A 25524-nucleotide genomic window follows, 5' to 3' on the forward strand; every position below is an offset into this window, starting at 1 on the left:
CTGAGGCGGCGGCGGGGCCGGCGGGCCGCGGCATGGGGGACGGCCCGGCCTCGGAGGGCGACAGCCGTGAGTGGGGGCGAGGCGGAGGGGGGGCTGCCTCGGCGGGGCGGGGGGCTCCGCGCCGTGAGGGGGGGTTGTGCGGGGGGGAGAGGGCGGGCGCGGCCCCGGCTTCCCCCGGGCCCGAGGGCTCTGGGGCAGGGCCGAGATGCTGTAAAGAATAACACGACGTATAAAAATCCCTTCCGAAACAAAGCAGGTGTGTAACCTCCGCAGGAATCGAGCCTGCTTTTGCCCCAAAGCATCCTGCGCCCCTAAGACGCTGCAAACGACGCCAGTGCCCCCCACTTCGGCGTTTTGCCCCCCTTTATCGACCCGTCCCCCGGCCGTACGCAGTTGTCTTTGTGTCCTGCAGCCTCACCAGCGGACAGTTTTAGCGCATTTCTTTGCATGTCTTTCATCTCCTTTGCTGCTTTTTTTTTAAATCTCTTGCATAACAAACTGCCTGTGAGTTGGTGCGTTGCACTGAGGGTAAATCACTTAAGTTGTTATCCACGCTGTTTGGGATAACTGAATTCATACTCGGTGCCATAAGGTATGAAATACCCTGGAACCTGAGCTCAAAAGAGGAGGAAAAACTGCTAAATATCTATTGAAGTGCTGCTGTTGGACTGGTGCATGCCATGAGGACTGCGTTTACAGGACTAGCTTTGCTGGTGTGGACGCTAAGTAGGACATTCAGATCATTAAATGATTTCCCATGTGTTGCTGAAAATAAATAAATTGTGGCTTCTACAGCCTTAGCAATGCAAGGTTTGTTGCTGCGTCTTCACAGGTAGAGGAAAGAATAAATAAGCCAAGGGGCGGTTTGGCATCTCTTGACAATGATGCTTTGTGCGATCGTAAAATGTGAGAACACATTTCTGTCACCTGGAGAGCAGGGACAGCAACATTTGCTTAACTGAAACATAGGGTTTACTCCACTGAATGGAGATAAGTGTTTGCAAGGAGGTAGTATGTGTGTAGCCATTTGTGTTAATAATTAACATAAACTCCACAGGTTTTTCCCAAGTCCTCCTGATATTTCCTATCAAATGAAGGGTCCATGCAGTGTGGACATGCAGTCCTGTTAACGCACCGGATCAGATGAGAACAGGGTCTCAATATACTGTTCCTGCAGAAATCAGTTCCAGATCCTACTGCCTTCATTGTAGCAGCAGGTCCAACGCTCTTGAATGATCCTGGCTGGTATTAAGATTTGTGTTGTTTGTTTTTTTTCTTGAGCTAAAGGTTTTTGTTTGAAGGTAAGAGGAACAGAAATTGGAGGATGAGGTTATACCTCTGCTGCCCTAAGAGTCCACAGTAGGGGTGCCTTCCTTCTGTGCCCTCCAGAGAGAAATGGGGTAGTGCTGTTTAGACAGCAAGTCTTCTGTTTATCTCCTCAGTGTGGTGGAATGGGAACAATAATATGTGTTGATGCCCCTTGTGTGGCATGTGTTTAGTATCTAGTTGATACATTGATACAAACTGAAGTTGTGTTGAGCCCCTGCTACCCTCAAACTGCAGCCTGAGATCTGCAGAAACGTAGAAGAGGGCAGAGCATCCGAGACAGCTCTCCAGCAGGCTGTGACGGGCTGAGGGTCTGCCTCAAGCACCTCTCGAAAGAATTCCCCAAAAGCACTGGGGCAGAGACTGAGTCCAACAAAGACTGACACGAGCCTTGCCAAATACCCAGAGAGCCTCCCTGTGAGGTTGCAGCAGGCCCAGAGTCACAGCCTTGCTCTCATTTCTTGGCAGGAAGATATCAAGGAGGAGATTGCTGGGGCAAGGCCCAGCATGGAGAGTAAACACCCTGAAACTGTGCCTAACTGTGCAGGACAAATATTGCTGGTTGTGGTAAATTATGCCCAGAACTGCCATGGTCTATTACGAGATGCAACGCTAATGACAGGCCACGCTAGCAGTTTTGTGCTGCTTGGCTGATTCAGGTTGTCCGGAGGGGCACAACAGGACCATGAGTAAAGGCCTCCTTGTAAAACAGCGGAGTGTAAGCGGTGGGATGGAGGAAAGGGTCTGTGTCATCTGCCTGAGCCCTCACACAGGCTCTGGGCCTCGGGGGATGCCCAGAGGACATGGACCTTATGGATCGAAAGGTTTTGCAGCTGGAGCAAGCCCATGCAGAGAAAGTCACTGAATTAGAAGAGAAGCTGGTGGGACTGGAAGAGCACTGATGTGGCACAGGGGTGCTCAGGGAAGGGGAGGTAGTGGGAGAGGACGAGTCCAGCAAGCATGCCAACATCCATAGGGCTGGGATTCTTGCTTGGAAGGATCTTTCTGCAGTCATCCTTCCTTGAAGCCAGCAGGGCTGGTGAGATGAAGGGGAGGTTTGTTGGGGCATGCTGCTCCGTGCTCCTTGCCAGCACTGTTTTAACGCACGCTCTTCTGTCTCTGCTGCAGTGCTTCATTCAGAGAAGGAGTTCCATGATGCAGCGAAGCGTAATGACACGGCCAGGATGGAGGAGCTCATCAGGAGAGGGGTCGACATCAAAGCCAAAAACAATGTAAAAGTCCTGGGTTTTTCCACCTCTAAATTGCAGGAAGTGCTGAGGGTTTGTTTCAGAACTGCAGCTCCTTGGTGCTACTCTTGTCATGAGCTGCTCAATTGGTCAAAGCTCTAAAATACACTGCCCGGTGCTAAATAGGGCCTGTGGCAACTGAGCAGTTTCACAACACACTGAAACCCACAGCACTATCACCCTGGCCAGACTGGAAAGTTGCAAGTGCTGAGGGAAGGTGATAATTTATGGTTCTCCTTGTAACCCAAGTGCCAGATACACACGGCTGCAATGACAGGCTTTGATTTTGCTCTCTCTGTACACCAAGGCTGTGGGACTAACTCAGTTCCTGGTGCAGGTCTCCCCTTGTTGACCAGTAGGTTCCTGGAAATACGGGATTGCACCCATCCCTCCTGTTTCAATCTGTCCATCCATGGTCAGTGATGTTTCTCATTCCTGCACTGTCGTTATAGTCCAGAACTGCAGTTTCTAAGTGGAAGGTGACTAGCACCTGTCTGCCTGATGGAGAGCAAAGAGACGGAGGGCTATGGCCAAAGAAAACCTTGCGTAGTGTGAGAAATTCTTGCTCCACGGATGGCAAAGGAGATTTTGGCCTTTAGGAAGGCTGGTGGATACACATGCATTCTGCATACCTCAGCCTCCCTCTCTCCTTCCTTCCCTTCCAGACAGACCGGACTGCCTTGCACTGGGCCGCGGGAGCAGGGAATGTGGATGCTGTGCGACTGCTCCTGGATCACGATGTCCCGGTGGATGACAAAGACAGTGTAAGAAGGCGAATCTCCCTTGTGTGTCCTGCAAATGTGTTCTGTGTTGGGGACTGGGTGCTGGGCGGCAGTTATAGACCACACCTTAGCCCTGGGTGGGTGGCACAAGGCATTGCAGTGCTTGGGAAGCTGTGGCCTCCCTGCTGAGGCAGGTGCGGTGCCTTTCTGGAGCAAGCCTTGTTTTCAGATGTGTCTGTGCTCTCTCTTTTGGCCTTCTCCTTGCATGCACAGTGGCTGGGAAGTAGGCTGGTGGAATCTGTGAGGTTTTCTGTATAGCGTGGGGATGCTTGGCTTCTGGTCATGTTGTTGGGGCTTGTGGGAAAACAGTGACAGCCAGCAAGTTCTCTCTCCCCCGTAACAACCAGGCTAATATGCACCATTGACTGGGAAGTGGCAGTCAAGAGGCAGGTCTCTGCTCAGCTGCTGTGACCATCTGTGGCAGGAATAATAGTAATTGGAGAAAATGGGGCTCAAAAAAACCCAGAGGGAAACAAAAATATTCGGGGAACTTCATGAAGGTGGAGGGACAGCTTCCCTCCAGGGTGGGGATGGTGGTGGCTGCAGTTTAGCTGTAAGTATCTCTCTTCTCTTCCGCCCAGTTTGGAATGAATGCGCTTCTCCTGTCTGCCTGGTTTGGCCACCTCCGCGTCCTGCAGATCCTTGTCAATGCTGGGGCCAAGATTAACTGTGTCAATAGGGTGAGAGAGTCTCCCTGTGTGGGTCTATCATGCAGCTCCAGGCAGTGACGGGGGGGAGAGAGAGAGGCTTACCTGTGAGCTAAGGTAATCGTGTGTGATAGCATGTGCTCTGGGGACTGCCATCTGCACTTCTGCCTTATTCCTAAAACAGGTGTAATAATTGTAGCTGTAGAGATGTACACGGCTTTCTCAGCTCATGTTTGTGCAGTGCTGAGGTGGAAGGTGTTACAGAAATGGGAAATGGGTTTAGTGAATCAGCAGTCCGTGTATTTTAAAATAGACCTTGGTTGGGAAAAGGAGCATTAATACTTCAGTCATAACTTGCTGTCTACAGCACAAGCTAGTTTAGCCCTAGAGGTGCAGGGAGGCATGGAATGGGTCTTTGCTAACAGGAACAGGCTGTTAAAAGAGACTGCCCTGCAGTCTTGGACTTGTTAAATGAGCGGTCCTTTATCTCCTCTCCAGAATGGCAGGAACCTGCTCCACTGTGCGGCTCAGAGGGGACACATCCGGGTGATGGAGTTCATCATGGAGGACCTAGAGGACATGTGTGTGGATAAGACAGACAAGGTAGGAAGGCTCTTCACTGCTTTGTTTCGTGAGGTCTGATCTTGCTCTGCTGAGTTTAGTGGAAATGTTGCCCTTTGTCTTGGGAAGAGACTCAAGAGTCAGATGCTACTCCCAGGTTACCAAGGGTATCCCACAGAGGCTCTAGCCCTCCTGCAGAGGAAGGCTTAGGGATGAGGGGAATTCTGGCTCTGGTCAGGCTTCAGCAGCCAGGGCTTCCCAATGTAGCCTTTTGCAGAATAAATTCAGGAATTTTGGTGCCCTTTTCTTGTGCAGCAGATGCTCCAGGGTGTGTTGCAGGTAAGCAATAACCAAGGGTAACCCTCTCCCAGCATGTTCCAGCGTTAGCTGATCTGTTCCTGAAGACAGCGTAGGAGCACACAGGAGCTGGCACACACTCTTTTCCACTCCCTGGCCCTCATGGTTCCTAGAGCAGCCCCCACTCTGACGCTTGGGAGTTAAATGAGGCAACAAGAGATCTGCCTTTCTCCCTTTCCCCAAAAGGGGTTCTGACTCACTCAATAACTGAGGTCTCAGATATTAATTCCATTTTTTTATCCTTAGTTGCTTTTAGTAAACTATTTATTATCCTCTATTTATACGAAATAAACACTGAAAAGATCTCTTTTCCAGTGTTTAGCAAGACCAAAGTGCTTGGAGTTGTTAGCCCCAGTGGGTAGTTCTGTGCACCTTGTTTTGTTAGGGTCATCCCAAATGTAAAGCAGAATAAAAGTTAACAGCAGAATAAAAGATAACTATTTTTGAAGTGCAGCACATTTTTCCCCCTGTGGACTGGGTTATCGCCCAAGGCATTGTTGTATGGCTTGCAGCAGATGATTTAATCTTGTGCTTTCTGAGCCTTTCTTGGACTGTATTTCTTTCTGTTTCCTTTCAAAGATGGACAGGACAGCCTTTCACCTGGCTGCAGAGTATGGGCAGCTGGAGGCGGTGGAGTTCCTAATTCGGCTGGGTTGTTCTCTCAGTGCCAAAGACAAGGTACGGGCATAAAACTACATGCCAGGGAAGTAAAGTCCAAGGATTAGAGGATGTGAAAGTCAGGGAACAGGATACCACATGAGGCTCGTGCAGGCAAGTTGTCAGCAGTTGTAACTATGGTTGTGGTATGTCAGGGCTTTTCTTCCCTATCCACTTGCAAGCCACCTCAGTCCATGGTGGATTTCTCTCCAGGACTTTTCAGGCAGGATACACAGCGAGCCTGGGGGACCATGCTCCAGTTTAAGGTACCTGTGTTTCTTCCCTCCCTGCTGCACCTATTAGAAGACTGTTTCAGGCTCGTGCTACTGGTTCCAACCTCCTTTTCAGTCACACTGGCTATACTCTGTGAAAGGTTGTGGTATATGAACAGTCCTGTGATACATATAGGTATGAAGTGATGTTTACTTTCAGGAAGAAAATACAGCATTGCATTTAGCTGCTAAAAGTGGACACCTCTCTGTGCTGCAGAAGATTATAGACATTGGTGTGGACCTTGATGAAAAGAACTTAGTAAGTACATTGAAATGAAATAAAAACCACATCAGTTTCACCCTTTCCCTCCCTAGAAATACTCTCCTGCTGCAGTCATCAGGCTGAATAGTATTGACAGGAGAGGGCTAGAAGATAGCTGATTTTATCTGAAGCCTACGTGTGTAAATGCCAGTCACACTTGCAGAGCATCAGTGAAAGGCAACATCCATCTTGGACCAATATCCAATTCTGAAGTGTTGCCTTTTCTTCTTGCTGTATCTGCTGACCTACCTTATCACTCCATTTAATCTCCCTTTTTCTCCCTGACCCTTGTACATTCAAGTGCCTAAATGGTTATTGAGTGTGTTTTAAACTAAACTTCACAGTGCTTTATAGTATTGACTTAGTCACTGAACACACGGACCTTCTGTTTGAGATCTCTCTTTGACAGACCTGCTTTGGAAAATTATGTGGCTGGAACACAGTTAATGATTTAGATAGCAAATATTGGCTTAGTAACGCTGTTATTTATTCCAGGGCACACTCCCAATTAAGTTTATCAGCATTTTTTTTAGTCTTATTTGGATACTGTCTTTGAAAAATGTGTTTGATTGTGATTAAGATCTGAAAGAAAGGGGAAACCACCTTGTGTGGTAACTCTGGTAGCATTTGTCTTCCCTGAGATGAGCTACCCTTTTCACGAAGAGCAATAATAAAACCAGATTAAATCACGTAGGAATTCTGCTTGTTTCTGTTTTCTTGTAAAGAAATGAGCTGCAGCCCTCAGAAGGGAGAACCAGTGGTTGAGGGCCCTGGGCTTCCAGTTCTGCCTAAGGCTGTCTCTGGGCTACTCCAGGAAAATGGTTTGTCCTCATTGTCCACGTGAAATCCTTTTTTGTTTGCTAATGGGCTGAAGGGGAGAAAAGATGGTGAACACCATGTCTGTCTTGTGGCCCATGGGCCAGCTGTTTCCAGTGGTGTAAGGACAAAGCAATACTCTGATATGTCAGTGGCAGATAATTGTGTCCTTTATTTTCCTAACAATCGATTGGAGGTCCCTGGCCCTCAGAATTGATATTTTAACATGTCACGGATTTAGAAGATGGGGTAGAGGTTTGCTCATTCCGCTGCTCTGTCTTGGCCTTGTCTACAGAAATGCTGCTTGTCTCCTTTTTTGCCTTGTCCAGGAAGGACTTACGGCTCTGCACCTGGCTGCTGAGGGGGGTCACAGTGACTGCGTGAAGCTGCTCTTGGAAGCAGGTGCCGATGTCAATGCCCAAACTCAGGTGAGCTCCATGGAGGTGATTCCATTTCCAAACACTACTGTGTGGATTTTTGCCCAGACCTGTGGCCTCCCAGGGAGGGCACCCATTATTGGGTGAGGCCGTGTGGAGCCCAGCACTTCAGAAATGGCAAAGAGAGTCCAGAGGAAAGTACACGTGGCTTTATACAAAGAGGTGGGTGAAGCTCCCTGGGACTGGTTAGGCTGTGGAGACAATCTTTATGAATTTGTCAGTATGGGAGCACGGGGCTCTCGCAGGAGGGAAGCGGGGAGATCTCTGTGGATAGTCTGTAACGATTGCAGCCTCTGAGAAGCCCTGACTAATACCTGTCTCTTCTGACATGCGTCTCAGAAGAAGATGAACTGCCTTCATTATGCAGCGCTGCACGGCTATGAGGAGATAGCCGGGATCCTCATGGGTGCAGGGATCCACACAGACGCTGTTAATCATGTAAGTCCCGCTCAACGCTCTCCTCACTCACAAAAAGGCAAAGCCAGTTTGTGGGGCTGTTTGAGAGCAAAAAGGAACTCTGCAAGGACCAGTGCTGCTGTGGGGTCTGTGCTTATGGGGCAGTATCCCCAGTCCAGGCTGGCAGCTGTCTTAGAATAAGACATGCTGGGCACAGCACGGTCCTTTTGGCACCATGAGCAAAGCTTTTCCTAAGCACAGGGTCTTCTTTCCACAGCAAAACGCATCAGCGACACACATTGCGGTACTGCAGAACTTCCCAGCCATGGTGAAGCTCTTCATCGACGCGGAGTGTGACCTTGACATTCCAGATAACGTAAGACTGCAGCTCCAGTTCTTCCTCTTTGAAATGTGAACCCATTTGTTCACCTTGAGGACAGGATTAAAGAGGAGTGCTTTAAAAGTCGTTTCCTCCCTTGGCCAAACTATCTGCCTACAGAAATTGTTTAAATAACAGGAAATAATATAGTCCTATAAGTGACCCTAGGGAGCTTTATGGAACTGAAGAGGTTCATTCTTTAGACTGAAATGTTATCAGGGAGGGTTCCTAGTGCTGGTGCTGGGACAGGGAGAGACCAGTTCTGCTCAGCCAATTCCAGTTTGAGGTAGGAGGGTGTTTGGCCCTCAGATTAAACAGGGACAGAGGGGAAAGGAGGGCAGAGCTGACAGCATTCTTACGGCGCTTCCTCCTGGTATTGTTCTGTCCTATCCTTCCAGTTTCACACTTGTCCTGCTCTGAAATTTAGTCCTTTCGCCCTCCTTCTGCAGAGGCAGCAGACCTCACTCCACGTCGCTGCGGAGCACGGCAGGCAGGACATTGCCGAGATGATTCTCATTGCGGGAGTTAATCTGAAGCTGACAGACAAGGTAAAATGTCTCCATGGACTGAAAAGGTTCTGTGGGGGTATGGAGGGAAAATATGGATAATCTTTGCCACTGTTGTTCAAAATTTTCGAGGAAGGCTAGTAATAATGTTAAAATCTGAATATTTCCAGGGATAAGGCCTTGAAACACTGCTGAGGTGGTTATTTTGATGTGTTTTCCAGGAAACCAGTGACTGGTTCTTAGGAAGGTAGCAAACAGTTCACACAATGAGCAAACTTTTTCTTCTCGAAGTTGTTCTAGTTCCTTATACTTCTACTTGTGCTATCATGCCCATTAATATCAAAGATCTTCTTGAATAATGATAAATAATATACCTCAAGAGTTACAGCACCCATGTATAATAGGTTAAAAGTACGTGGTTGGTACAGATCTGGCACCAGTGTCCAGGGCTCTTGCCCTCTATTTAAATCAACAAAAGGAATTCTAGAGGCAAGTTGCATGCAGCCTGAAAGGGTGGTATGTGCCCAGAAAGTGCTGAAGGGGGCTTGGGCAGAGATTAAAATAGTGTCTCCTGTTTGCAGTGGGTTAAAGTACAGGCTCGAAGCCACCTGGCTGAAACAGCCTTTGGCTGCAGTGACTGTTTGCCACCTTCCAGCAGCCTGTGGAACCAGTGAGACTCAGCGCAGGGAACATGTTCCCACTTTTCTGTGTGAAATTGGGTGTTTGCTCACATCTGAGGCTAGAACCATTCTCACTGGCATGCCTGATGGCTGGGCTGGCTCACTTTCCTTCGTGCAACTTCCAAATCTTGTTCCTTTCTGCTATATGCTTTTAGATATAAATACAAATCCCCCCCTGCCCAATCCAAAATCATGTTCATGTAAGGAGCATAGTTCCATTTTCATAGTGCTGTTACCCTGTGCTTCTCCTAGGAGGCTGTTTCTAATCATGAATAAGTGGAGTCTATAAAATTAGTGACATCTCAGGTGTTTACATGTGGAGAATGGGGGTCCTTCATCCCGGCTGCTGTGCTGCCTGCTCCTGCAGACTGCTGGGTGGGCATGGAGATGGTACCTCCTGAGCGTGCAAGGTCTTTTCCAGCTCGTTTTTCCCCTTCTAATTTCAGCAAGGAAAAACATCTCTGGATGTCGCCGCCCGAGGCAATCACATCAACTTGGCGGACATGATTATCAAAGCCGATCGGTTTTACAAATGGGAAAAGGTGAGCAGCTTACACCACCATCCCCTGTGCTTCCCAGGGCAGACATAGCTTCATCCTCTCCATTGAGACTCCACATTACCAGCTGTCAAAAGGAAAAGAAATACAGGACATCCTGTGACAGCCTGACCTCTACTTTCATCACCTTCCTTAAGAAAAACAGAAGTCCTCACCATGCCAACAACATCTACTTAAGGCTTTCCTTATTTAAAAAGGCCTCTGTTGTTAAAAACCCCCAGGCTGCACGGAAGGGAACATGGGCTTTCAAAGATTTTCTGGCAGCTGTTCCCAAAGCCCTGGAGAAGGGAGCGGGATAGCATTAGTTCATTTTCCCAGAGGGAGAAACTGAAGCACTGAGCAGGAAAATGCTTGGCCTGAGGTCACCAAATGGGACATGGGGAGTTTTTCAGCAGTGGAAGGGAAACACTTCTTGTGAGCAGAGTGATCAGTTCTTTTTGGAGTCATACAACCGACCTCCCCCTCAGGCTTCCCCGCAGCTGAGGCTGTTCCTCCTGTGCTTCCCAGGGTGGCCCAGCAGCCTCTCCCCTCCTGTGGTCCCGTGTGCAGGGCACAGCTGCTCAGCCCCAGTCCCTTTCCTGAAACCCTGCCTGTGCCCAAACCAATCTGAGTAGAGGGTGTGCTGAGAGTACAGCCTGACACCACATCCCTTGCATCTTTGTAAGACTTTGGGCGTCTAAGACAGCTGAGGGTGCGGGAGGCCACAGAACAACAGGTACCTCTGCCCCATCCCAACTGAAACCCCTGTTCTGGCTTTGCAGGACAATCTGAACAGCGACTCCGACTCCTGGGTGGCAAAGCACTTGACCTTTAAGCAAGATCACAGGCTGGAAACACAGCACATTCGCTCCGTGATGTGGAGATTAGCTACCAAGTACCTCAGACCTGGGGAATGGAAGAAGTTGGCCCACTACTGGAAATTCACTGACGCCCACATTAGGGCCATTGAGCAACAATGGACAGGTATAAAACACTGACCTGATAGTTTCTTTCCTTCACTTGGACTGTGTTTCTAGGAGGTAAGTCCGCCGTAATAGCAAAGCATGAAGAAAACCAGCTGGCTGATTTGAAACAACCAAAAGATTAGGTTAAAAATCCCAGAGGGGAGGGAGGGATGTGTCCAGACCCACCAGTTCAGAAATCCACTCCGTCAGGGCCCTGCGCTGTGAAGTGCAGGATCTCAGCTGTGGTTTGATCTTGCCAGGTACCAAAAGCTACAGGGAGCACGGCCACAGAATGTTGCTTATCTGGCTCCATGGCGTGATCACGGCAGGAGAAAATCCAATCAAGGGATTGTATGAAGGCCTTGTGGGGATCGGAAGAAGAGATTTAGCAGGTAATACTTTTGTCTTCCTTCAAATAACACACACCAAGCAAATCACAGAATCACAGAATCAATTAGGTTGGAAGAGCCCTCTGGGATCATCGAGTCCAACCATTGCCCTGACACCACCATGGCAACTAGACCATGGCACTAAGTGCCATGTCCAGGCTTTTTTTAAACCCCTCCAGAGATGGTGACTCCACCACCTCCCTGGGCAGCCCCTTCCAATGGCTAATGACCCTTGCTGAGAAGAAATGCTTCCTAATGTCCAACCTGAACCTCCCCTGGCCAAGCTTGAGGCTGTGTCCTCTTGTCCTATTGCTGGTTGCCTGGGAGAAGAGGCCAACTCCCACCCCACTACAACCTCCCTTCAGGTAGCTGTAGACTGCACTAAGGTCACCTCTGAGCCTCCTCTTCTCCAGGCTAAACAACCCCAGCTCCCTCAGCCGTTCCTCGTAGGTCAGACCCTCCAGACCCTTCACTACCTGAATTCTCTGGTTACACAAGATACACAGAGGAAAACTTAAGTGAATTCACAGAAGCTGAAAGCCATCCCGCCCTGCTCCCTTGCCACCGTTACACATCATTTCTTTCTTTACCTTTTATTTTGATAAATCAACACATCCTGCCGTGGCTTTATGTCCTGTGCAGCAGAACATCCTCTCTTTTACAGAAAGCATTCGGAAAAAAGCAAACGGAGACTCTACCTCTCCCCGGAAGTGTGTAGCCATGTAACAGCAGGAGGGCACCTCAGAGCAATGGGAGAAGCACTTGCTCTGCCACTGATCCCAAGGCAGCTGCAGCTTAAGGGCTTCTTGTCATAACGAGCTGGCATTACTGCTGCTTCCTTCTTGCTGAGGGTGTCAGCAAACACTCGTGGTCTAAAACACCTCTGTACACAGAAGGGAGATAGTGATCAGCTATCACGTATGGTCTGGGTATGGTAAGAGGAGTTCAGGGAGTGAGCCTCACCTGTCATACTGTGAGTATCAGCACATACTACACTTACTGTCACTTGTTTACATCACTTTTTTGTATATACATTTTTAATTGTCATTTTTTTTTAAGTTACTGAGGGGAAAGTCTTTGTTTTCAGGAATGTTCTTCACTTACCTTTTTGGGGCGGTGTCTATCACTTGTGTCTTAGGTGCGTTCATAACTTCCCAATGAGGTGGGAATTTAAGAAGCGAAGTCAAGGCTACCACTTGGTCCTTCTGGAACCTTCAGGGTTGTGATCTTTAATGTTTTGACTCTTCACAAGAAGTTTCAGAGAAGAACGTTAACACGTACCATTCATAGATGTACATTAAAATACATGTGCTATTTATAAATCAAATGGGTGACTTCTGTAATCCCCAGGTTACAGCTTGAAAAGTGTAAGATAAGAGCGGTCATTGGTTATCTGCACAGCCTCTGACAAGGACATACAGTTCTCTTAAATACCAGTTTGTCACATAATACTTCATATTTATTTTTTAGTGTTTCAAGGGGAAAACAATATCTGTATTTCAATAAATCCAGATTTTACCCTTAAATTTGCAAGTTATGTCTTAGTCATTCTTTATTAAAAAAATACTACATAATTATTTCTTAGAACTAAACCGGTGCAATCTTGTAATTAAAGCTTGAAGGGAATTCAAGCCGAAGGTGCTGGGTTTCTTAATTTCTAGAGGTGGCTGTAGAGGCAAAGCAGGACTGCGGTAGGCTACACCCGCTGTTCTCTTGTAGCCAAAATAAGACACTTGCTGAAATTGAAGTTTTACTGAAAACCATTTTTAAAGAGCAAGTTAAAAATTCAAATGCTTTATTTCAAACAGAAACTAACTTACAACACAACATACAAAGCAAGTGAGTGATGGCAACATTGGCACTTAAACATCTTTTAAACCAAATATTCAACAAAAATATATGTCAGCTTATAAGTACACAATCTGCATGTGGCAATATATACAGCTGAGTGAAAAATATAAAAAGAAATACTGTTCTGCTTAAGAACATAAGTGAAGACTTTGGTAGCAAAAATGTCTTTTGTTTTAAAAGTGTAATCTTCAAAGATGCTTCCTTGAATTCAAAGACTAAAAGTTACACAGATCTACCCCGTGATGCTGCTGGAGGTTACCGTCCCCACGTGGTTCACTGACTGTTGATCCTGTTGGAATCACACAGTGATCATCGGCTAACGTGAGGAAAAAGGCAGAGCGGGAACAGCTGATTGTACACAGGCAGACCACCGAACCCATCCCTCGTTTTCACCGGCACTCCAAAACCTACTGCTCCTCTGGCTCATTGCTGGTGTGAAGACTGAGCTTCTGGACTTCCAGCTCTTCTGCGCTGACCATGGAGGGATCGATGGCTGCGTACCGGGTACCGTGGAACTGCAGCAAATGGATCTGGCAGACACAGAAAACAACACAAACAGGGGTAGAAGCAGAAGGTTTTGGTAAAAGAGAAACATTCCTTCTGAGTAATTTTTCTGAGGATGCAATCACAGCTCTGGAGTACAAGAGTTCAGAGAAAGGACAGAGGAAACAGGCAACAGCCAGACCCCAAAGCCAGCCCTTGGTGAACGTGGCTGCTTCCAGCCCTGGCCTTCTGTTACCAGAGCGAACAGAGCTCAGGCAAGTTAAGAAACAAGAGCAAGCACAGAAGAGGAGTTCCCTGCTGCTGTTCTGGCTGTACGTGCTACCGGATTGGCTTGGAATGCAGAGACTCACTTGAATATAGAGGTTAACCTCGGCGCTCCTGCAGAGGTACGGGAAGTTGCCTCCTGTTTTGAGGTGAGCTCTTCTGGCATTAGGGTAGAGCTTATACATTTCCTCTTTCGCTTCAGTCGAAAGCGCGCTTTGGTCAAACACCTACGTAACAAGTCACGGCAGTTAGTGCTGAATCTCATAAGATTTTGCTTATTAAACCAGGCTGCTCTGTGGAACAGTGTTAATGCAACAGAAAACAAGCAAACATGTTATGCACTGACAACTAGAAAGCTAACGCTGCGATACAGAAACATGCTGTGTTCCTGCACAGAATATCCGTAACGTAACGCAAGAGACTCACAGTGCTGCCCAGTCAGTAGAAGACTTATCTAACTATGAATTTAGCTGATGCAATTATTTATTAAATTGCTAACAGAACATCCAGGCCCCACCTGCCAAGGGCAGGAAAGAGTGTTTAAAAACAAAAGGATTACATAGAAATTAACTTACATCCATAATGGTTACAGGGATGTCTCGAATTTTATGAGGTTCCACGTAGGAGTTCTGGCAGTTGAGGGTCAGTCTTGAAGCGAGCTCGCTCTGGCCCAGACTCTCCAGCTTTCAGTAGAGAGAAAGACTGATTAACAACATATTTCACTGCAGGAAGTTAATGCAATATTAACAATACAGCCAAGGAGAAGTTCGGTTTAAAGGGGAACTTGACTGCACTTCAGATGGAGACTACAGTTCCAACTGAGCATTACCCTGCATGAGACAAATGCTTCAAACATGTTCCCTTAGTTGCTCCTGCCTCCAGAGCACGGCCTACAGACACCTCCCAGCACTTTCTCCTCCTCCACCTCAGTTTCTGAATTACTCCTGATCTACATCGATAAACACAACTGTAAGGTAGAGGGTCACAGCACCAGTTAAATTGCTGGGGCTGTGACAGCACCTGCTAAAGGTCCATTCCTCACTCCTCCCTCTGGGTAAGAAACTGAAGCAAGTGGCAGAAATACCTACAACCTCCTGCTAAGTAAATCTTGTACAGAGATTGACATTGCAGCCATTAGAGTACACAGCCACCTACCCTGTCCACCATGAAATCAATCCCATCAGCCATTTCAGGATCTAGAGGACCAGATGCAAAATTCCCAAGGACAATTTTTTTCAGCATAAAAGCAGGCATCAGCCAAAAGCTAAAACAGAAACAAGATGTAACAATCTTCACGCACCCAGGACTCCAACATTAAGATGCTTTGTTGTAAGCACTCCCTTTCCTTGCACTCACTTTGTGCTTTAACCTCAACTAAAATCCTGAAGAAGCCTCAAGAGCACACAGATGGGAAACCCTGCCGCTAGGTGCTTGCAATGCTCTGGGAAGCCGTTAGTCGTACATTGCAAGAGTGTGTTTTAAACACAGTGAATAACACTTGTCTCACTCTAAATGGTTTTGCTAGAAAACAGGCAGAGTTCTTACAGCTGACCACACATCCACAGAGGATCACGGAACGACTTGTCTGTCAAATTCCACACTCCCAATCGTGAAAATTTCCATTTTCCTCGCAGTGTGGCTTTAAAAGTCACAAGTATTCCATCCCACACCTCCCTCACCCAGGCTGGAAACAGGTGAGACACTTGTCCAACCAGATCAGCGTGACACTTCATTGCAAAAAACTTAATGCCATGGATGTGACTGATTGTCTCAGTCTTCCTGACCTGTTTGCTGTCCACGTCTGATTGAAGATAGAAGTGTCACTAAAGGAATTACACAGGATCAGAGACTGAACTCTGGGAGATTTGTGTGTGTATTCAGCAAATTTTTGAGCCAGAAAGCCTCCCAGAGAAGCTCCAAAAAGGTGAACCTAATTCAAGGGGGAAAAAAAAGAAAAAGATCATGTTACACTTGTGAAATAAACGACCTCTAAGCACAACATTTCATTACAAAAATAAGTCGTTCAAGTTTTACCCTGCCCTCATAACCTATTTTTTTAAAAGATTCAAACTCTTCTATTCAGCTTTTGGTTTTATGTGTGATACAAACCTGATAAATACTGAAAGAAGGAAGTGTTTCCAGATCACAGTTCCTATTCTGTGTGCTCACCAAGCTTAAGAAAAAATTCAAACATCTCACTTTGTCTTCAATAGCTGTTCCAATCCAAGATACTTTACTGAGGTATTCTGTACTACATGAGTTATGAAGGATAACTTCCACGGGGTCTCATGGAAAACAGATTAACCGATACAATTTAACAGGCCTAGAAGAGCAGTTGAATGTAGTCCAAGGATGTCAATTTTCAAGGGTATTCACCTTCCAAAATAAACTAATTTCAAAAGTAAAATTGCAACACAGCCTCTGTATTTATAGGCTATGTTTTTGCGTCATATTTTATACACATGCTCTTAAATGAGACTCTTTCAAACATGAGGTTTTTATTGCAACTATAAGTCCGTTTCCCCATCTCGGAGCACTCACTTTATCCAGCTGAAGGTGGTCTAACAGTTTTCTGAATCCATCACAGAACTCAAGGTGATCCCAGTACACCGGATACTGCAACTAAAATAATACAAAGTTAGAAAAAGCCGGTCTCTGATCAGTACCTGTCAGTTGTCTGCTTGAAAGTCAGACCAGTTCTCACATTAAAGGTTTCAAAACAGCAACCTGCCTCTCCTGTGCCATGAGGCTCAAGCTCCTCAGCAAGGTCCCTACAGCCAGAGGGTGCAAACGACCCCCCCTCGCTTGCACAAAAATACACAACTGAAAGCACTGCAGAGCAAGTTTGTTGGGGAAAGTGCAGCGTTGCTTCATTCTGTAATCAGGGGGAAGAGAGGCTGGAATGATTTTTCAGCCGTAGCATGTAGAGAAATCATTAACTGCTGCTAGAGAAACAGCAGTACTCCTAAAGCCACACTGCTTAGCAGAAATCTTGTTGTACAAGTCAATCATTTCAGTTCAGCTCAGGAGCTGGGAAGCCCCAAAAGAGCGTGCTGATAGGATTTGAAGGAGTGACTTGGCATTTGCAGCTAGGCAGGGTAAGAACCGGGTTATCCACCATCCCTAAGGACAACACGGAAACCCCGAACTAACCCGTACACTTGCCTCATGGCTAACAAAGATCCAGGTAGGGGCAAAGATGAGTGGTGTCCAGGACACACAAGGGGAAAAAACAGTCCAAGAAGTTAATAATGTGCATGCACAAGGCTGTGGGTAAGCGTGCCATAAACATACAGCAGATTTCACCCTGGATCTGCACACTACATAGTCTGGAGTACAACTTAGAATCAGTTTTTTGGAGCATTCCCCTTAGTCAACACTACGAAGTTCATTATCCAACCTCTGATTAGAGCCACAAGCACAAGTATGCTTTGACACGGGACAGAGCATACTCACAGCGATAACTCGGTAGCCCCATCCAGTCAGTGCCAAAATTTGCTGGAAAAACACATCCGCAGTTCCACTTACAGGAGGCAGAAATATGAGTGGGCACCGAATGCTCCTAGGCCCCGCATCATACAGCGACCAGACTTTACTGTCGTCATCATCTACTATTATCTGGAAAAAGAGAAGCACGGGGGAGAGAAGAAACACACAAGACAAATGAGGTTCTTCAGCCAGCTTCCAGGATTGCTTATACAACATTTGTCATCAGTAAATATTATAATACACAAGACCCCTTTGAACAAGACCCTCTTTTACTCCTCTTCACAATAGTTTTCTTCTCTAAGGCTGTTTACTGACTGGGATTACAATGGTTGTGTCAATACTGCTGGAAACAGAACCCCTGACCACTGTCAGACCAAATGCTTTGTGTCCTGACACAAGCTGGGTAACGAACACTGCACGGAGGCGGGGCAGCACAACACGGGGCGTCTTGTGGGAGCTCATCCTCTGCAGACAACTGGAGAACAGCGCAAGTGCTCTAAGTAGTGAATTATGTTGTGTTTATGGTGATGGACTGCACTTCAGAAATGACACCTGGAAAAATATCTCCCTTCCTGTCTGAGGAAGTGCTGTTAACTGAAGTTTGCAATGCTTTGCTCTGGACTGCGACTCAGAGGGCCTTAGTCAGAACGACGGTACATCCGGATCTGAAAATTCATACAGAAATAAATCACGGGAACAGCAAGACTGTGCCCCAAAGGATCAGGTTTATGCAATATTCCACATGCAGAAAATATGCTTGGGAAAAGAGCCACCGTGCCATGGCCCAGGAGAGACCCAGGAGGTCAGTTCAAGGCAGGAGAGCGACAGCAGTAGGCTGGGAGAGCCAGCACTGCCCCCAGGGCAGCTTTTTAAACAACCATCGACATTAGCATTCACTGGACAAAAGGTGTTACAGGCCTGGATACATGTAAGCCTACTGACCTAAGCAGCTACCACCACAGATTATTGATCTGAAACAGTTGCTGCCAGAATCAGAGAGGCACACAACTCCCACAGCAGCCCTGCAAAGCTGACCTGGAAAGAAAAACACTTCCATCATCTGGCAGCATCTCGGGAGCATCTGGAGTGCCCAGGACACACGGCTGGCTGAAGGAGATTATTCACACACGAGCTGCTATCCTTAAAGAGTAGTTCCTCATACAGTGCCCATCTTGGGGCTGAAGTTAGAAGTCCTAGTGCAATTAGTATCTTTAAAGGTATATGAATTAGATAAAGATCTTATTTTCTACCAGTGCTGGAGCCTGACTTTTTACACGGCCTGTTCTACCAGCAAACTGTTGTGTATATTTAGGATGCTCTTTCAACCCTCTACAACCCAGCAAAAGCATACAGCTCATACCAGATCAACAAGCACAAACCTCTGGGGAAAGCCTGCGTCACGCAACGGGAATTCATCTTCTCTGTATCAAGATGTTATAGCTTTTTGAATAGCAATATACAAGCACAATTCGCTTCTCCATCACTGCAGTTAAACTTCTCAGAGAATCAGAGGAGAACAGCGTATCACAAATCAGATTTGCTTGACTAACAAATCTGCTTGTACTAAAGCCAGTATTTCAGGCTCTGAAAGCATGTGAGAAATCACATGATGCTGTTTTGTTAAATTGCTACAAAAAAAAAAAAAAATCACATACCAGAGCTTCCAGACCACTGAAACCATTTACAACTAAACCTTGTACAAAAGCCCTCCCATCGACCCCAAAAACAACCCCCCGCACACAACTCCAGGCCTCGCTGTTCTCAGCTGTCATCCCAGCATTAATTTTGGATCTGTTCAGGGTAGCTGTTGGTGGCTACTACGAAGTTCACCTCTAGGAATATTTCCAAAGGTGAACCATACTCCTTGAAATCACAAAACCAAAGTTAGTTCACATCAAGGGAACTTAGGCTGAGAGATAACGCTTCTTTCCTTGAGCCCAGACAATGAATTGGTGGGTTTAGACAACTGTTCTATTTGATTTCTAGCCACACACCAGATAGTTTAACCCCAGCTCTGCGTAGGCAGACAGCAGCATGGTTAACTGCTGATCTGGTAGGTCACCAGCCGCCGCCTTGTGCTGATAGATCAATGAAGATTGCCTGGAGTTTACATAAAGGGTAAATCTGCACTTCACTGAAACAAGGGGCAAAACTTCCCCCGAGTGTGGCAGAGCCAGGGTGTCCCCTGCTGAAGACTTTTAGGAAGGACTTCTCAAAGGCAGCAAGTGGTGTATGCAAATGGAGGCTCACTAGCAAAGCTAGAGACTTAATTTAAAAATGTTATTTTCTGTGCTGTACTTCCCGTATCTGACACGAGCAGGAAGGGCGATGGAGCCGTGCATTTCCTGCTCCCGTCAGGAGGAACATCTCAGCCCGTTTTGGAACAAACAGCTCTGGCTCTGCTTCCTCAGGTCGGTGTGACAGCAGTAAGGTGTGCTCACCAGCAGTAACCATGGCTGGTCACTTCTCCCTCCGTGCATAACTGCACGTGCTTTGCCTATACTTTTGGGGAGATAACGCAAGCAAACGTATCCCTAAAGACTGTTTCAGAGATCACTTTCATCTTCAAATTGTGCTTTTTTTTTCCTTCTCTCTCCAGAAACCAGGACTAGTGTGTTTATTTCTACCTTCTTCATATCCCACACTCATCACTGTGGCATCACTTTACTTTTGATTAGACCGAACCACTCGAGAGGGTAAGGTATTCCCTAGTGTGAAGGTCACCAGGACAACAGCAGCTTCAGTTTACACATGTCCCCGTTTATGAAACCCTGAGCAGTCAGCAGCAGCTGAAGGCAGCAGCCCCTGGCAGCGAGCTGCAGCCTCACACAGTCCCCACGGCAGCAGCAATGTGTTCCGTTGTAACCACAACCTCCAGGTCCTTTTATTTACTGTACTGCATCCCATAAATCAGCACCTCAGAGCACCCACACGTCTTTCTGCTGAAATACTGCCTCCCAGCTTTGCTGACCCACTGAGGCATTGCCTGGAGGCAACAGCGTGGCATAAACAGACCCAGCAGATCTGCTACTGGCCAGAAACAGAAAGAAGCTGGACAGGCAGAGCCTAGACATGCAGCCCAGAGCGTGCATAGTCAGCAGCAATGGATCCTTCTTATTTACTGAAGACACAAAGTGGCAAAAATGAATGAGAAACCCTGAACAGAAAATCCTGCAGCCCTTCCATAAAGGTAATTTCTTAGAGAAAGCTACACACCACTCAGTGGAAATAATGCTGGCACATTTAAGTGTTGTTCCTTAGGTTTGGAGACACAGTCCCTTTCGAGTGGCCCAACTGCAACAAATTTGCTATTGAAAGATGTAATGCTGCTCTTGCCTCTGCTGCCAGCACCATCCCCATGTTCCTGTAGCCCACGCTGCCATCCAGACTAGGGAACTGCACCAGCTGGAAGTCAGCTTAGCCCAAAAACTATAAAACACCCCCCAAGCAAGACAGGTCACTGCCTCTGCTCAACTTGTATGGTTACATGAGCAACCATGCTTGCAGGAAGAGCAGGCTGGGGTGTAAAGGTAAGACTGGTCTTCAGTCTGGCAGGAGTCGGGGCTGCTGCTGCAGCTTAGTCTGTAATCACAGCCTCAACAAGCCTCATCCACACACGCACATGAGAGCTAGCCCGGGTCAGCAGCTACGTACCATTACTGCACTCCATGCCCTCTGCCACTTGGCATGTAGAGAGCAGAAGCTGGAGCACTGCACAGCTCAAACACTCTCCTGTGGTTCAGTAAAAGGAAGTGGAGAAATCCAAGCAAGAGGAGAAAGTGGTTGGATAGTGTGATTAAGCAGAAGACATCTAAAGGACACACAGCAGAAGAAACAGTTTGTTTTTTTCCACCATGGCTAAGGCATCTTTGCACTCTCAGGAACCCTGCAGGCAGCCTGACTGCCAAGAAGTTGCCTTCAGATGCTCTGCTTCAGCCTGAGGCCGATGGGTAGGAACAGCGGAGGTGGCTCTGGCAGCAGGGCTGCACAGCAGCTGGGTCAGCTGCCCTGCCTTGGTGCAGTGCAGGCAGCTCTGTGAGAGGCCACGCACGTGGTCCCCAGCACGCACTATTTCCTCGGAGTCTCCTCCTCAGGCGTGGCTGGCAGCAGGATGCCAGGTACTGCTGCCGTGGCTCACAGCTGCCAGCCTCCGCTCCTCACCACCACACGCGGAAGTGCCCTCCGAGAAACACGTGAAAATTAGGAGTGTGCTTTCATGCACTCATATGACACGTGGGACAACAGCTCAGGAGATCAGCCAGGTCACTGGCACAGCCACAACTGTTCTGCATTAACCAACCAGCTCAGTCTCCCCCACTACAAAGCAAGAGGAGACGTTTCACCCACCAGTCAATTACAGCCATACATACCTTTTTAAGAGGAACCGTGCTTCTGAACCAGTTATAGTCAGGAGAGACTTTAATCTCTCCCATGATGTTTAAAAAAAACTCAGTTGAGGTCAGCCTGAAAAACAAAGACGAAGTTAGAAATCAACACAACAGCTTTCCCGCAGGCAGCACTCAAAAGCTGTGCCGTGTACATAAAGCATTTGCAGGGTGAGTTTGCTCTTATCAGTTGATTGTACTACCTGTGACTCACGCCAAGTTTACTTATCCTCTGTTTTCATCACAAACCGTTTAATTATTCTCCCGAGAGGCAGTCACCTGACTGCCTTACTGTACTGGCCTAATTATAAAATGATGACGCTTTTGTAGCAGCATTCCTGCATAACAGTTGTAGAGAAAGACAACTGTGTTGCAGGCTGTAAGTGGCTTAAAAAGCTAAAGCACGTTTTCAGTTTGTTTTTAATTTATAAAGCACTCCAAATTTATATCTAATAAATACTCAAACAATCCGCTCAGGAGTTCACACAAGAGACTGACATTATTTCATGAACCTACTGCCTAAGTGTTCAGAGCATGTTCTTGCATCTCACTATAACTGACCCAAAGGAGTCCCAAAGTGCATCGAGAAGATCAGCTGAGGCTTCATTTACAGAAGAGCCCTGAAGTTTTAATTCTATCCACACAGAAGCTGACTCTTGTCAGGAGTTACCAACAAAGGTATCTTTGAAGCACATCAATTAATACAGAACAAATTGATTTAGAGTTGGGTCTACACAGGAATGGCACTAATTCACTCTGAAGTCAGACTGTCCTAGCATATGTAATGAGTGTCTTATAATACTCCATTAATTAGTAATAAACACTTAGGTAACTTCTAGATTTAACTTTTTTTTAAAGGAGCGAGAGACCATTAGCTTCCATTTATACAGCCAAGAGTATCAAACAGTTCTGAAGCTTGCAGACTCAATAGCTTTATCCTGAAAGCCAACTGCCTCAGGAGATTATTTTCATGCATTCACACACAGCGCTGAGGAGAATAAAACAAAGCAACTTTTGCTCTTGTTACTCAACAGTTGCCAAGTGCAAATCAATAGGTTTTGTTTCTTAATTCTTCACAAAATAGACCTCAGTATGTTCTGTGAGTCACTCCAATTCATTTCTCCCTGCAGAAAAGCTGCCGGTGTGCAGGTTTAACTAGCTTATTGGGTTACAGCTGGATTAAGTTATTTACAATTTCCTCATCTTTCAGTCTTCATTTGCCATTTCCCAAGTAAAGAAAACATGACTTTTAAACGGGAAAGTGCTTTCTAAATCGCAAGACAACACACACCTTCCACAGAGCAGGTGATACACCTCATGTCTAACAAGGGTGACAGAGGTAGGAAATTCAGCTGCATGGTCACTGTTTCAGTTTTGCATGGCTTCGCTTTGGTGCTTGCATCAACTATTCTACTCTTTGTCATAGTCTGACAGCACAGAAAATTACAGCAGAGATAAAAAAAAAATATCTATTCCAACGACCCGCAAAGCGGAGCAGGCACAAAGATGGGCTAAGGGGGGCAGCTGGTCATTAGGGAAAGGAAACAGTAATTTAGTCTAATTCCTTTCTATAACCATGCATTAGGCGGTTATCAAAAAGCTATTCAGCAAACCACAGTGTGACGAAATTATAGCAGAAACAACAAATTACAGCAAATGCCTTAAAACAATACATCCTCTTTGAGCTTTACATTCCAGCGGGGCCAAGAAACACAAGTCACGGTCAGGGCCTCGCTACGCTAAGCACTGCACGGACACAGGCACAGCAGAGGGACTTTCTGCTAATAATTCGGGTTGCCATCATGGGTCAGCAATCTCCTCCCGCTGTGATCACCTCCCTTTTTCTGCCACCTTGCTCCTTCAGCACCGTTAAGCTAATTTGTGGGCTGGCACATCACTGGGGAGCGCGAAGGTGTCTGTCATTAGAGCAGGTAAGGAACAGGCACGGATGCAGATGAATTTTGTCCTGTCAGTGCACCTCAGCACGTTAAGAGTCCACCCAAAACCTAAATTTTGAGCTTCCCAGTTCACCTGTTACCACTTGTGGAAGCAAACCACTGCTCACCAGGACCTGGGCTGATTTCTGCCAGCTCCTTTCTTGTAAAGGTGCATCTATGACCCCCCTCCTAAGGGCTGCCCCTCTTTTAAAGCAAGACTAAACATTTTTTCTTTGATTATAGATTTTTTTGCTGAAGTCAATGTCCTATTACTGAAATATTTTTTTTCCTTGGCACAGAAATGCAGCATGGAATTTGCACGCACAAATATTTGTGTCAACAACAACTACGTGCTCTTCCAGCTGCAGAAAAGCTGAACCGTGAACTCTAAACAGGGAACCAGCCACCGAAGGTAACTGAAATCATAAACAAAGCTGTTCATGACCCAGCCTCTAAAGACCCGAGTGTCATTTTCAGTAAAACCAATCTCAAGAACTCTAACCTCTTCAAAATAATTCCCTAAAGGAAGAATTACCTATGGATGTGCTCAGAGCACTTGACAATATTCTCATTGTGATTTATCTCTACCACATTAGTAACACTTTCCATTTGTTATCGATCTAGAAGGACATTGATCCTGCCACTAGAGAGGAAACGCTGCCAGAGTGGATTGGACGAGCGGTGATTCTCTCCTCTCCCCCGTGCCATGTCTGCGGGAGCTGAGGCCTCCGCGCAGCCGCTCTCCCACTGCGCTGGCCACGCAGCGCCCACTCCCACGGGTCAAGAGACCTGAATCAGCAACATCAGCACCCAGAGCTGATGGGGGCTGCAGGCAAACACCAGGAGACGCAGGGGAGATGCCAGGGCTACGGGTGCTTTATGAACGCCAAGTGCAGGCAACGGGGAAGAAGTCTTACGGATATGGGACATGGGTGGGGCACATGGGACATGGCAGCACGCACCTTCCCCTATCCCCCAGCGCTGTTGCCACCGTCCCCAGCCCCTGCTCCGTCCCCTCTCCCCAACCACAGCCAGCTCCCCCAGCTTTGCAGGGAGAAGAGGGAAAACCCCACCTCAGCACCCCCAGCCCAGGCTCTCCTCCAGCAGCACAGACTGAGGCGGCCCCTTCCCCTGAGAGCCCCCCCGGGAAGATGAACCCCCAGGGCTGGGCTTTGGGCTCTCTGCGGGGCCGAGTCCCAAGCCTTCCCCTCCCTCAGCCCGGAGCCCCTGGGGGGCTGTGATAATCCCGCCTCAGAGCCTAAAAGATACCCCCTCCTCCGGAGGACACCTCCTCACAGACTCCCGAGCCCTCAGCGTCGGCCAGGGGTAACGCTGTCCCGGAGCCTGAGAGACCCCCCCGGTCTCCTCAGGGCCCACCCGGCCCCTCAGTGCTCCCCCACCCCCGGGCCCACCCGGCCCCAGTGCTTCCCCACCCCCGGGCCCACCCGGCCCCAGTGCTTCCCCACCCCCGGGCCCACCCGGCCCCTCTAAGCCCCCTCCCCGATGCGGGGCCCTGAGAAGAGGGGCAGGCCTGTCTCCATACCGACGACCCCCCGCCTTCCCCTTCGCGGCCGGGCCCTCACCGGGACGGCGGGACGCGGGACCGCCGCTCTCCTCCTCCCCGCGCACCCGAGCGGGGGTACCCACCGCCGGCCGCTACTTCCGGGTGCTGCGCCCGCGCCGGCCACGTGACGGCGGGGAGGGGCACGGGCAGGAGGCGGGCGGCCGCCATTGCTGCCGAGGCGCCATAGCTACCGAGGCGGAAGTCACGTGGCCCCGCGGCGGGGCGGTGATTGGTGGGCGGGCTGTGAGGGGCCGCGGCCGCCATGGACGCCCCTCAGGCGGGAGCGTGTGAGGGACCGGTGGCTGCCGTTGTCCC

General features: G+C 47.9%; 2 protein-coding genes across 3 annotated transcripts; one reads left to right on the top strand and one right to left on the bottom strand.

The window, feature by feature from the left end:
* ANKDD1A (ankyrin repeat and death domain containing 1A) lies at positions 1-12693 on the top strand. Its single transcript, XM_068410094.1, has 15 exons — positions 1-66; positions 2455-2558; positions 3239-3337; positions 3937-4035; positions 4501-4605; positions 5500-5598; positions 6010-6108; positions 7257-7355; positions 7704-7802; positions 8038-8136; positions 8589-8687; positions 9772-9867; positions 10644-10845; positions 11087-11218; positions 11880-12693. The coding sequence occupies exons 1-15, from the start codon at positions 33-35 to the stop codon at positions 11939-11941; spliced, it is 1527 nt and encodes a 508-aa protein (XP_068266195.1). The 5' UTR covers positions 1-32; the 3' UTR covers positions 11942-12693.
* On the bottom strand, positions 12653-25384 carry SPG21 (SPG21 abhydrolase domain containing, maspardin). 2 transcript variants are annotated; one of them, XM_068410092.1, is made up of 9 exons: positions 25229-25384; positions 21694-21787; positions 17291-17452; positions 16376-16456; positions 15619-15764; positions 14990-15098; positions 14410-14517; positions 13921-14061; positions 12653-13596 (listed from the first exon to the last, which is right to left on the bottom strand). In XM_068410092.1, the coding sequence occupies exons 1-9, from the start codon at positions 25375-25377 to the stop codon at positions 13474-13476; spliced, it is 1113 nt and encodes a 370-aa protein (XP_068266193.1). In that variant the 5' UTR covers positions 25378-25384; the 3' UTR covers positions 12653-13473. The 2 variants fall into 2 exon arrangements, with proteins under 2 accessions (XP_068266193.1, XP_068266194.1); XM_068410093.1 differs by having other exon boundaries at positions 25189-25229.
* Positions 25385-25524: the final 140 nt, after the last annotated feature.

Source organism: Nyctibius grandis, chromosome 11 (assembly GCF_013368605.1).
Source record: "Nyctibius grandis isolate bNycGra1 chromosome 11, bNycGra1.pri, whole genome shotgun sequence".
Classification (NCBI taxonomy): domain Eukaryota; kingdom Metazoa; phylum Chordata; class Aves; order Nyctibiiformes; family Nyctibiidae; genus Nyctibius; species Nyctibius grandis.

Bases quoted from the DNA above. Each gene is read 5' to 3' on its own strand.
- ANKDD1A (XM_068410094.1), top strand. From the start codon at position 33: ATGGGGGACGGCCCGGCCTCGGAGGGCGACAGCC. The intron at 2,559-3,238 runs GTAAAAGTCCTG...CTTCCCTTCCAG, and splicing joins ACATCAAAGCCAAAAACAAT to ACAGACCGGACTGCCTTGCA. The intron at 7,356-7,703 runs GTGAGCTCCATG...CATGCGTCTCAG, and splicing joins ATGTCAATGCCCAAACTCAG to AAGAAGATGAACTGCCTTCA.
- SPG21 (XM_068410092.1), bottom strand. From the start codon at position 25,377: ATGGCGGCCGCCCGCCTCCTGCCCGTGCCCCTCCCCGCCGTCACGTGG. The intron at 15,765-16,375 runs GTGAGTGCTCCG...CCCTTGAATTAG, and splicing joins ACCACCTTCAGCTGGATAAA to GTTCACCTTTTTGGAGCTTC. The intron at 13,597-13,920 runs GTGAGTCTCTGC...TGTGTCTGCCAG, and splicing joins AGGTTAACCTCTATATTCAA to ATCCATTTGCTGCAGTTCCA.